This window comes from Macaca mulatta, chromosome 1 (genome assembly GCF_049350105.2).
Source record: "Macaca mulatta isolate MMU2019108-1 chromosome 1, T2T-MMU8v2.0, whole genome shotgun sequence".
NCBI classification, from domain to species: domain Eukaryota; kingdom Metazoa; phylum Chordata; class Mammalia; order Primates; family Cercopithecidae; genus Macaca; species Macaca mulatta.
In genome coordinates this window covers 148,213,741-148,226,840 of record NC_133406.1, presented here as the reverse complement: position 1 = coordinate 148,226,840, position 13,100 = coordinate 148,213,741, and the positions used below count along the sequence as shown (strand labels likewise).

General features: G+C 39.2%; 1 protein-coding gene across 1 annotated transcript in view; it reads left to right on the top strand.

Moving 5' to 3' along the window:
- The window catches only part of BTBD8 (BTB domain containing 8), a 98,318-nt gene that overhangs the window by 13,205 nt on the left and 72,013 nt on the right, over positions 1–13,100 (top strand). The window contains exon 3 of the mRNA XM_015144794.3: positions 9,276–9,472. Within this exon, the coding sequence (XP_015000280.2) occupies positions 9,276–9,472 (197 nt within the window). The remainder of the gene's footprint in view (positions 1–9,275; positions 9,473–13,100) is intronic.

Here is a 13,100-nt window from a genome sequence, read left to right as displayed (position 1 = left end):
AGTTTGAAATACCAATTTTTGTTTTGTTTTGTTTTTTGGAGACAGGAGTTCCGCTCTTGTTGCCCAGGCTAGGGTGCAATGGCATGATCTCGGCTCACTGCAGCCTTCACCTCCCGGGTCAAGCGATTCTCCAGCCTCAGCCTCTTAAGTAGCTGGGATTACAGGCATGTGCCACCATGCCTGGCTAATTTTGTATTTTTAGTAGAGACGGGGTTTCTCCATGTTGGTCAGGTTGGTCTCGAACTCCCAACCTCAGATGATCTGACCACCTTGGCCTCCCATAGTGCTGGGGTTACAGGTGTGAGCCACCGCACCCAGCCAAAATATCAGTTTTAAAGTGTACACTTTTTTCTCCTAGTAGGTAATAGAGAATTGTTATAAGAACAAGCTTTGTGGTGAAGCCAGTTCTACCACTTCTGTGTGAACTTAGACTAATCACTTACCATTAGTTTCCTCATCTGAAAAATGGGCACATTAATAATACTTATAGTGGTGTTGTGATGGTTAAATGTGATGGTTATAAAGCACTTAGCACAGTGACCTGGGCATATGGTAAGCACTGAATAAGATTGTTTTATAGGTAGTGACTGCAGATATGGCTCAAATGATTCAGTGGAAAGTTGTGCTTGCTTTTTGAGCTCATGATTATTGCATTATTCATAATAGCAGGTGCTATGAAATTATACACTTCTTCAGCTGTTGAGTGTATGTTTAAAAGAAGATCCTTGGCATAGATCAGATTTTTATACATTAGAGAAAGGGAGACATTACATCAATGATATCCTTTATTTGTTATCATTGAAAGTGATTGGAAAAGATTGAATTAGACCCAGTATGGGAGAGTAGAGGAAGCACTGGACTTGGCAGTAAGACAGATCTGCCTTCTGGCTGTGCATTATCTTGTTTTACTGTTTTTTAGCCTCAGTTTTCTCATTTCAAAGAACGTAGTTGGAGTAGCTGGCTGTGTGCTTCATAGCACTTCACAGTGCTCTATTTTAAGCACTTAATCATATTCTGTTTTGTATTAGGTTAGTCGTGTGTGTCTGTGATTATGTAAGCCCCTTGAGATTAGATCGTCTCATTGATGTGCACATCTCCATTGGTGCCTCATGTAGTGTCTTGCACATAGAAAGCACTTGTGATGTACCCTTTTTTTGCTTTCAAAGCAGATTGCTTTGACATTTGTCTGTATGAAAAGAAGGCAAAAGGAAGGGAGTACAATGGAAAATGTTGACATGAAAATTTCTTCTAGTGAAAATTCTGATAAAATAATTTCTTGAATTTTTGCTTTGTGAAATTCAGTCCTTGTAAGTCTCTTCAGTTCACATCCTTTCTTTTTAAGTCATGGATAAAGATCTTGAAATAGTCTTTTATGGTACCACTTATTGTAGCCTTTTGGTGTGCACTTTGTGCACTTGAGTTAGAGTGTGAAATACAGCCTTTGAAAAGTTGTTTTATATGAAGTGACTTCAGATATAGCTCAAATGATTGTCAGTGGAAAGTTGTGCTTGCTTTATGACCTCATGATTAAAGTTCAATTCAGGATCATAAAAATCTTTGATTTCCCAAGAAGACTAACCTGGTTATTGTTGTGAGAGTGTGTATGCATGTGAAAGGTAAAGAAAAGAGGGAGGACCTTTGAATGTTTAGTTTAACATCAAGAGCTGGACAAGATGCCAGGATAAAGTCTCAATCAGGTAAGTATATAAAACAGCACAGAACAAAGGAAATCATTTCCTCTGCAAGCTTTCTCTGGCGGTGGCCATTGTCTCTCCCACATTCCTTATACTACAAGGATTGACAGTGGTTGGAATAGGTGTCTTCCTTGTTGTATTTTCTTTCCGGTATCTGGGGTCTTGCTGATGGGGTTGGGGGAAAAGACTGCCCCTTCCAGGGTTCGCTAATTCCTAGATATAGTAAATGACTTGCCTGTGAACCAGCCAATCCTAAGTACAGGGACCCACCTATATATCCACCCGTATATCCACATTCTCTATCTGCTTCTTATATTCCAGGAGATAATATTCTTTCCCCCTAATCTCCCTATAGCCAAGTACCAGACAAGTAGGGATCACTCCTGTAGGCCAGAGCCAACCAACGTTATTCAAACAATCCAGTCCTGATCCTGTTCAGTTGCTTACCTTGCCTTGCTTATTCCTTCTCTTGAAAACCCCAATAAAGGCTTTTGTCCATGCTTTCCCCTTGCTCCTTCTGACCAACCCTGTTGCTTCCCTGTGTGGCCCTGCATGGTGTGCCCCCTCCTCTTGTAAATTATAACTAACAAATTATCTTTTCAATGGCAATTGTCTCCTGATCTGTTGGCCTCACTATACCTGAATAACACCAAAATTCTGGTACATTTTAAACACTCATGAATGTCGTTGTTTCCTTCCTTCTTACTCCCCTATCATTGAATCTCATTTTACTAGTCTATACCATAGGACAGTCATCTACAGACCGCCAGTTCAGTCCTCCTTCCATAAAGATTTTAGCTACTATTGTCAATTTTCCTAAGCATATGTTTTAGTAATTGCAATTGCTATATAGATGATGTTTCCAGTAACATGGCCTCTCAGTGCCTGCAATTCCTGTCTTCCAGTAATCTTGTTATCCATTCTACCTCAACTACTCACTGCCATGTCAAATCCTAAATAGTGCTGTTATCAATAACTGCAGCCCCCCATCATCTTGATTCTAAGAGTCTTACTCTCTAACTTCTACCTCCTGTCTTTCTAGCTTATTCCCTTTAGGACTTAAATTCATTAATTGCAGGTCCTGGTATAGTTAATCATACTACTTTTTTTTTTTTTTTTTTCTGAGATAAAGGCTTGTTCTGTTCTGTCACCCAGGCTGGTGGGCAGTGGCGTGATCTTGGCTCACTGCAACCTCTGCCTCCAAGACTTAAGCAATTCTTGTGCCTCAGTCTCACAAATAGCTGGGATTACAGGCGTCCATCACCGTGCCAAACTAATTTTGTGTTTTCAGTAGAGACAGGGTTTTACCATGTTGGCCAGGCTGGTCTCGAACTCCTGACCTCAAGTGATCCACCCGCCTCAGCCTCCCAAAGTGCTGGAATTACAGGCATGAAACATCAAGCTCAGCCTACATTTAAATTTTCTTTTATCCTCTTACGTCCTCATTTCCCTCCTTACTCAGCTTAAATGCCTTCCACTATCATTGTATTACTCCCTTTGCATACAATTTCAACTCTGTTGTTCCCTTTGAATTTGATTTGTATGTCAAAACTCCAAATCTTACATTCAACTCTGACCTCCCCACTTCTACATTCACACAGCTGAATGTGGCTGGAAAAACACAGTCATGCTAACCACCAGTAGGCACTTAGTGCTGTTAGTCATACTACATGCAATCACCTGTATTTCCTCTTTTTTTTTTTAGAGATGGCATTTCATTCTGTTGCTTAGGCTGGAGTGTGGTGGTGCAATCATAGCTCACTGTAACCTTGAATGCCTGCACTCAAGTGATCCTCCTGAGTAGCTGGGACTACAGGTGCATGCCACCACACCCGGCTAATTTTTCTATTTTTTGTAGAGATGGGGTCTTGCTGTGTTGCCCAGGCTAGTCTAGAATTCCTGGGCTTAAGCAGCCCTCCCACCTTATCCTCCCAAAGTGCTGAGATTACAGGTATGAGCCATAGTGTGTGGCCAATCACCTATATTTCCCTAGTCCTATTGGAGTTCCCACTTTCTTGGAGTATCATTTTATACTTCCTCTTTTCTGAACCTTCAGCCATTCCTCTTCATTCTCACTTTTGATGACCTGCTTTCTATTTCACTGAGAAAGTCAAAGCAGTGAGAACTTTTACAAACTTCTTCCATATGTATGCACATGTTTGCATTTGTACCTATATGCTTTATTTTCCTCCCTGTTATTACTGATGAACTGTCAGTGCTTCTAAAATCAAATCCTCTATTTGTCCACCAGATCTCATCCTATTCCTTTTCACCTAGTCAGGGACATTGTTGCAGCAGTTTTCATCTTTCCACAGAAAATTTCTTCTGTCTTAGATCTCTTCACCTAAGCATGGTATTTTCTCCCCTACCTAAAAAATGACTCTTTTCTAACCTGCTTTCGCTTTCAGCTAATACTCCACCAGCTAATACCCTAATGCTCTGCTCCTTTTCACATCAAAGCACCTCAAGAATCATCTATCACACCCTCACCAATTCCTTTCCTCCCATCTACTCTTTTTTTTTAATGGCTATAATATACACATACTATAAAACTGACCATTCTAAAGTGTATGAGTCAGTGGTTTTAATATATTCACAATGTTGTGCCACCAGCATCACTAATTCCAGAATATCTTCATCATCCCAGAAAGAAGCCCCATAGCCATTAGCAGCCACCCCTATTTCCTCCTTCACCCAGCCCCTGGCGAACAACCTACTTTCTGTCTTTAAGGATTTGCCTCTTCTGGTCATTTCATATAGATGGAATTATACAATATATGGCCTTTTACGTCTGGCTTTCTAAACTCAACATGATATTTTCACAGTTCATCTATGTTGTGGCATGTATCAATACTTTATTCCCTTTATGGCTGAACATTTTTTATATGATAAATCAGGGGTCATAGGATCATCCTTAGGTTTGATGATTTGCTGAGAGGACTCAGTACTCAGTGTATAGTCATGCTAAAGGCTATGATTTACTACAGAGAAAGGAAGCAAAGGGAAAAGCCGCGTGGGGCAAAGTTCATGAAAATCAAGGCATAAGTTTCTAAGGGTCTTCTCCCAGTGGGATCACAGAGGACATGCCTAATTTCCCCAGCAATGAGTTGTGACAATGCGTCTGAAATGTTGCCAACAAGAGACACTCATTAGAAGCTCAATGCCCAGGGTTTTTTATTGGGAATTGGTAACGTAGGCACTTCCGCCCAATGTGTACCCCAATTCCAGACTCCCAGGAGGAAAGTCTGTGTTCAGCATAAACTATTGCTTGCATAAACGGTTTAGACAGAGTGAGCCACCTTTACATTTAGAGAATGCTAAGAATACTGCCCAAATCCATGTTTCCAGATATCAGCCAAGGGCCAAGCTTATAACTAAATCTTTCAAGTTATAGCAGTCAGGCCTGCTATGTTACCTATTTTCCCCTACATATGGATATACTATATTTTGTTTACCCAGTTATCAGATGATAGGCTTTTGGGTTATTTCAACTTTTTGGCTGTTATGAATAAATCCGCTATGAACATTTATGTATAAATTTTTTGTGTGAACATACATTTTCAAGTCTCTTATATACCTAGGAGTGTAATTACTGGGTCATATAGTAACCTTTTCAGGAACTGACAGACTCTTTTCCATAACGACAGTACCATTTTACATTACCACCAGCATGTACAAAATTTCCAATTTCTCCATATTCTCAACATGTTACCTCTTTTTTTAAAAAAGACTGTACCTATCCTAGTGGATGTAAACTGGCATCTTATTGTTTTCATTTGCATTCCCATGATAGCTAATCATTTGCATTCCCATGATAGCTAATGATCTTGAGCAATTTTTGTATACTTATCAGTTATTTTTATATATTCTTTAGAAAACTAATCACATCCTTTGCCCATTTTAAAATTGGGTTCTCTTTATTGTGCTTTAAGAGTTCTGTGTATATACTGGAATACTAGACTCTTATCAGACATGATTTGCAGAAGTTTTCTCTCATTCTGTGGGTTCTCTTTTAGGGTATTCTGGAAATCAAACATCTTTAATTTGTGTCATTTCCACTTTATCTTTTCTTTTGTCACTATGCTTTTGATATATCTAAGACACCAAGGTCATGAAGATTTATGCCTATATTTACTTATAACAGTTTTGTACTTTTAGCTTTTCCATTTAGGTCTTTGATCTATTCTGAGTTAATTTTTGTACGTGGTATGAGGTTAGGGTCTAACTTCATTCTTTTGCATTTGGATGTTCTGTTGTCTCAGCACCATTTATGGGGGAGATTGTTGTTTTCCCATTGTATTATTGTCTGGACACTCTTGTCAAAAATTAGTTGCCCATAAATGTGTGTTCTAGACTCAGTTCTATTCTACTGATCTACTTGTCCACCATTCTTATGCTAGTACCACACAGTCTTGATTACTGTAGCTTTGTGGGAAGCTTAGAAAATTGAGAAGTGTGAATCCCCCAACTTTGTTCTTTGCAAGATTGTTTTGGCTATTCTGGGCCCCTTGTATTTCCATTTGAATTTGAGGATTGGCTTGTCAATTTCTGCAAAAAAATAAAAAAAAACCCAGAAAAAAGTCAGCTAGAATTTTAATAGGGATTGCATTTAATCTGTAGGTCAATTCAGAAAGTACTACTGTCTTAACGATATTAAGTCGTCTAATCCATGAACACGAAATGTGTTTCCATTTATTTAGTTGCTTTTGACATTGTTTTGTAGCTTTCAATGAATGTCTTATACTTCTTTTGTTAAATATATTCCTGCTATTTTATTTTTTAGAATATTGTTGTAAATGGAATTATTTTCTAATTTCATTTTTGATTGTTCATTGCTAGTATATAAAAACATAATTGATTTTTACATGTTGATCCTGTATCCTGCAACCTTGCTAAACTTTAGTGTTTTTTTTGTGAATTTCCAAAGATTTTGTATATACAAATTTGTCATCTATAAATAAGGATAGCTTTACTTATTTCTTTACCATGTAGATACCTTTTATTTATTTTTCTTGCCTAATTGCCTGGCTAAAACCTCCTATAAAATGTTGAGAGAAGTGTTAAGAACAGACATCCTTGCTGAGCTTAGGAAGAAAGCTTTCAGTTACCATTAAAGTATGATGTCAACTGTGGGTTTTTCATGGATGTCCTTTATCAAGTTGAGGACAGTCTCTTTTATTCCTAGTTTGTTGAATGTTTTATCATGACAGCGTGTTGGACTTTGTCAAATGATTTTTCTGCTTTGGTTGAAGGGATCATGTGGTTTTTGTCCTTTATTTTGCTGGTATGGTGTATAACATTAATTTTCTGAATTCCTGAGATAAATCTTTTTGTCATGGTATATAATCCTTTTTATGTGCTGCTGGATTCAGTTTAAAATTATTTTGTTGAGGGTTTTTTTTATTTACACTAATAAGGAATGTTGAACTATGTTTTTCTTTCCTTGTGGTGCCTTTGTCCGCCTTTGTATTAGTAATACTGGCCTCATAGAATGAGTTGGGAAGTGTTCCTTCCTCTCCTGTGTTTTTGGAAAAATGTGTGAAGGATTGGTGTTAATTATTAAACATTTGGTAGAATCTACCAGTCAAGCTATCTGGTTCTGTTTTTTTTCTTTGCGGGAAGATTTTGATTACTAATTCAATCCCTTTATTTGTTAATAGGTCTACTCAGATACCGTTTTTTCTTGAGTCAGGTTTGGTAGTTTGTGTCTTTCTTGGAATTGTCCATTTCATCTAGATTATCTACTTTCTTTGGCATTATTATTATTATTTTTGAGACGGAGTCTCACACTGTCACCTGGGCTGGAGTACAGTGGCATGATCTCGGCTCACTGCAAGCTCTGCCTCCTGGGTTCAAGTGATTCTCCTGACTCAGCCTCCCAAGTAGCTGGGATTACAGGCAACCCACGCCCGGCTAATTTTTTGTATTTTTAGTAGAGACGGGGTTTCACCATGTTGGTCAGACTGGTCTCAAACTCCTTACCTCGTGATTCGCTCACCTCGGCCTCCCAAAGTACTGGGATTACAGGCGTGAGCCACCGTGCCTGGCTGGCATTATTTTTTGTTTTTATTTATTTCCATAGGTTTGTGGGGGAACAGGTGGTGTTTGGTTACATTAGTAAGTTCTTTAGTGGTAATTTCTGAGATTTGGGTGGGCCCATCACCCGAGCAGTATACACTGTACCCAATTTGTAGTCTTTTATCCCTCACCCTCCTTCCACCCTTTCCCCCACCAATCCCCAATGTCCATTGTATCATTCTTATGCTTTTGCATCCTCATAGCTTAGCTACCATTTATGAGTGAGAACATACGATGTTTAGTTTTCTAATCCTGAGTTGTTTCTACATCACAGGATAGTTCTCTGTCAGGAATATTCTGCGTTGTCATTTTCAGTCTCATATCCCAAGCTCTGAAGGGCACAGGGATCAACTCAGGCCATGTGCATGGATACTTGACCATTGATAGTTGTTGAACCTTAGCCATTTATGCCATCTCGGTAAAAGCAATGCCTTCCAAGCAAATCTCTGGAATAATTTTACTGAAGCATGACAGAATTCTCACGGAAGAAGACAGCTCCTGAAATATCCATGACAGCTCCCACAGACACAGTGCTCACTGCCCCAACAGGACCCGGGGAACCTCCCCCAAGAGGAAACAGAGGCATCATAGGTTCCAGGGATGAGGTGGCAGTCAATGTGGGCAGCCAATGGCAGCCACGAGTTCAATTTTTTGGCATTATCTATTACTTTTTAACATTTAACATTTTTATAGACTACTTTTCAAAGTTTCTGCTGTTTATTTTTTATTTTTATTTACTTATTTTTGAGACAGAGTTTTACTCTGTTGCCCCAACTGGAGTGCAGTGGCATGATCACAGCTCACTGCAGCTTGACCTGCAGAGCTTAAATAATCCTCCCACCTCAGCCACCCAAGTAGCGGGGACTACAGGTGCACGCCACCACACCCTTCTAAGTTTTTAAATTTTTTGTAAAGATGAGGTCTCACTATATTGCCCAGGCTACTCTTGAACTCCTGAGCTCAAGCAATCCTCCTGCCTTGGCCTCTCAAAATGTTAGGATTACAGGCATGAGCCATCACACCCGGCTTCTGCTATTTTATTTTATTTATTTATTATTATTATTTTTTTTGAGATGGAGTCTTGCTCTGTCACTCAGGCTGGAGTGCAGTGGCACAATCTCAGCTCTCTGCACCCTCTGCCTCCTGGGTTCAAGCGATTCTCATGTCTTAGCCTCCCAAGTAGCTTACAGGCACCTGCCACCATGCTCAGCTAATTTTTGTATTTTTTTAGTAGAAACGGGGTTTTGCCATGTTAGCCAGGCTGGTCTCGAACTCCTGACCTCAAGTGGTCTGCCCACCTTGGCCTCCCAAAGTGCTGGGATTACAGGCATGAGCCACCGTGCCCAGCCGGCTTCTGCTGTTTTAGATTGACCTTTCTTCAGTTAGTCCAAATTAAGAAGGTTTAATATTATATATGAAAGTGGCACACTAAGGAAACTAGCATTCTTTTTTTTTAAGAATCACCAATGTTATTTAATTAATATTTTATATTTTGTCTTTTAGGATTATATATTCATCAAACAGAAACATAAAAAACTATGAAGAGGAAATTCTTAGGAAAAAGATAGTGGAGACTGGGATATCACAAAAGCAACTTGACATCAGTTTTCCACAGTGTAAAAACTCATCTGATTTTTCTCTTCAGAAGCATGAAATTCCAGAGGATATCAGTGACAGAGATGATGATTTCATTTCCAATGGTAAGGTATTTTTTAGGGAGTTTTATTTATAGCTGTGAAAATAATTATATTCTGATACAGTTAGAGAAAAGCATACTTCAAAGATATACTTTACTGATTTTTTTTTTTTAAATAAGCATGGAGAATTGAAAACACTAGTATCATTAACTCCCAGTTTTTCCCAAGTAATTGGAGATAGGCTTATTATGAATAAATCCATACGTAACTCACAATTCTCCTTTTAGCCACTATGCCTCTGTGTTATTGTCCTTATTATACTCTATGGCAATAAAGAAGCTTTAGCAGAGTCAGTTCTGTTTAATACCCTAATAAAAATGGTAGCCTAGTTTTATGAATATTAAATGGTTAAGAAATACATAAATACTATAATACATATGGCATTTTACCATGAAAAAGGCCAGAAGTTTGCTTGTCGAAGTGGATTTCAGAAGGGTTGCAGCTTGTGAGTTATTGCAGATTGATGGAAAGAGAATATTAAGGAGGGATGCATGCATAGAGAGAGGTTCTGACAGAAAACCTGAGGTCCCTGGATCAGAGAACAGACCATTTATCACTTGCAGAGCATCTTAGTGCCAGTTCTCAGCTCCTAAACTCTGTGAGGCACTGCGGTGAGGGCCTGATGTTACCCAGCCCATGCAGTGGGATTGCACCACAGAAGAGGAACACCAAAATTAGGAAACTTTAAGCTTTCACAGGTTGCTGGCAGATCTTCCCATTCTCTTCTCTAGAGACAGAAAGACCTTTCTTTGGAAGGTAAATCTTTGGGAGGGGAGGAGAAGGTAGTTTCCTTACCCTGTAATATAAGGAAATGACTTCAGAGGAGGAAGGTTTCTCAATGTTTCTGAAGTAATACATATCTCTAGTTTCCAAGGCATGTTTGCTGTTTAATCATCCTTTAACCAAGTTTACTGGTGCTCTGCTCAGACAGATCAGACCATGATGAAACATAAAAATATTCATAGAAAAGTGTCTCCCAATAGTTGGTTATCTGAAGTCAGATGGGAATTTATAAAACCAAATGTAGATGGGTGTGTCTTATAACACATGCAGTAAACTGAGGTATCTGGTATTTAGGTGTGCGTGTGTGTGTGCATGGCTCAGTTCAACCGAGTGCAGCTTTCTGCATTAACTTAGTGTTTCTCATCTGAATTTTGCACCTAAGCAAATGCAAAATTTATGTTATGCTCAAAATGTTCCCTAATACATGAATTGTATTGGATCAAACTCATTTTTTCAAAACAAGTGTTAGAGCAGAATTGATTGTATTTGAAAACATTTGTTGGGCTAAAGGATCTTATTACTGGTGTGTAAAGCAACAATTACTCATCTGATTTATCCTGGTTAGATTCCTGTTATATTACAGTCAACATATCTATTTATGAGTGAATGAATAGACATTCTAGGCCTTGAGGTAAATCATTCATATGCTTTATTTAATTTCGTCTGATAAAACCCTAGGAAGTGTTACAGACTGATTTTATCAATAAGACCCAGATAGGACTCTAAGACTCAGAGAGCATAAGAGACTTTCCTGAGGTCACACACAGCAATTGACAGAGCTGATATTTGAAATCCAGTTTTCTTACTCTAGTCTAGAGCTCTGCTGTGGCTCTATGGCAACCCTTTAAAGTGACTAAATAAGTTACGAGTTTAAGTGAAAAGAGCCTCTGCCTTTTGACTCTTTTCTCCATCACTCCATGGAAAATCCCCACGTTCACCAGTAACCTCCTAGTTGCCAGCTTAGCAGACATTTTTTTTGTCTACATCTTATAAACCTTTTTGCAACCTTTCATACTGTTAATGCTGCCCTCCTTGAAACTTCTGTTTTCTGTGACACCATGCTTTCCTGATTTTCTTTCTTGGCCAATTCTCAGTCTTTTTTACTGATCTATCATCTTTCTGCCCCTTAAATAAATGGTATTCTGTAATTTTTTTGAGCTTCATATCCAGTCACTGACTAAACATATCTGTTAAAGTCAACCTTATTTTTTTATTTTTTAAATCTTTATTGTTTTTAATGAGATGGGGTCTCACTCTGTCACCCAAGCAAGAGTACAGCGTCATGATCTCAGCTCACTGCAACCTCTACCTCCCAGGCCCAAGTGATCCTCCCACCTCAGCCTCTCGAGTAACTGGGCCCACAGGGGTGACCACCACGTCTGGCTAATATTTTGTAATTTTAGTAGAGATGAGGTTTCCCTGCGCTGCCCAGGCTGGTCTTGAACTCCTGAGTTCAGGCAATCCACCCACCTCAGCCTCCTAAAGTGCTGGGATTATAGGCATGAGCCACTGTGCCCAGCCAAAATATATCTTAAATATCTCAAATGTAACCTGTCCCAAATTCAACTTGTGGGACTCTGTCACCAGTGACTGATCTTCACCAGATCTACTGGCCAAAGTTTGTTGACAAGCAAAGTTACGATAAACAGTTGTTAAAAGAAAAACGTTAGATAAAATAAACCTGAGTTTATTTGAACAAAGAACAATTCATGAATCATGCAGCACTCAGAACCAGAAGAGGTTCAGAGAACTCTGCTCTACAACTGGCCAGTGAGTATGTATAAACAGAACATGGAAGTAAAGTACAGAAATGACTTGATTGGTTATAGCTAAGTGTTTGCCTTATTTGGACATGGTCAGATCAGTTGGCTGCTTGTGATTGGGCAAAGCTCGGCTTCTTATAATTGGCTGGGATCTAGCTATCTATTACCAAAAATAAACACTCCTAAGTTAGGTTAGGTTTTAGTTTGTTTACATACTAAGGTTGCAGTTCCTTAAGTGGGAACTCAAAGTATGGAAGCAGCCTTAGTTCAAATTTAAGTTAACAATTTCTGCCTTTGGATTAGTCTCTTGATTGTGAGATCGACCAAAACCTTGGGCATTGATGCCAGTCTCTTGATACCATCATAATGGACTCGTTTGGTCTCAGAGTAGAACCTACTGGTCTCCATGTCAGGTCAGTTAAATGATTAAGACCATTTAATGCACGATGGATGGCAGCATACAAATATTTAAGACTCCTGAGAGGATATGGTATGCCAGGGATGCTACTATTATGACTATCAGGAGGCTAATACCAAAAGACAAAAGTGTACTGCCAGGTGCGGTGGCTCACGCCTTTAATCCCAGCACTTTGGGAGGCTGAGGCGGGTGGATCACGAGGTCAGGAGATTGAGACCATCCTGGCTAAAACGGTGAAACCGCATCTCTACTAAAAATACAAAAAAGAATTAGCCTGGCGTGGTGGCACGTGCCTGTAGTCCCAGCTACTTGGGAGGCTGAGGCAGGAGAATGGCGTGAACCCAGGAGGCAAAGCTTTCAGTGAGCTAAGATCGCGCCACTGCACTCCAGCCTGGGTGACAGAGCGAGACTCCGTCTCAAAAAAAAAAAAAAAAAAAAAAAAGTGTGCTCCTTTATAGGGGCTCCTACAAACCAAACTGATCAAAATTAATCAAATAAAAATTTAGGCAAGATAGAGAGTTCAATAATATTTCAAATTGGTCATAGTCTGTTCAGGGAATGATGGTGATTAAGGACCGTAGTTTACTGTAGAATGATCTGATTTCAAAAGGTACCCAAGTTTGTGACCAGCCTGGGCAACATAAGGAGACTCTGTATCTATAAAACA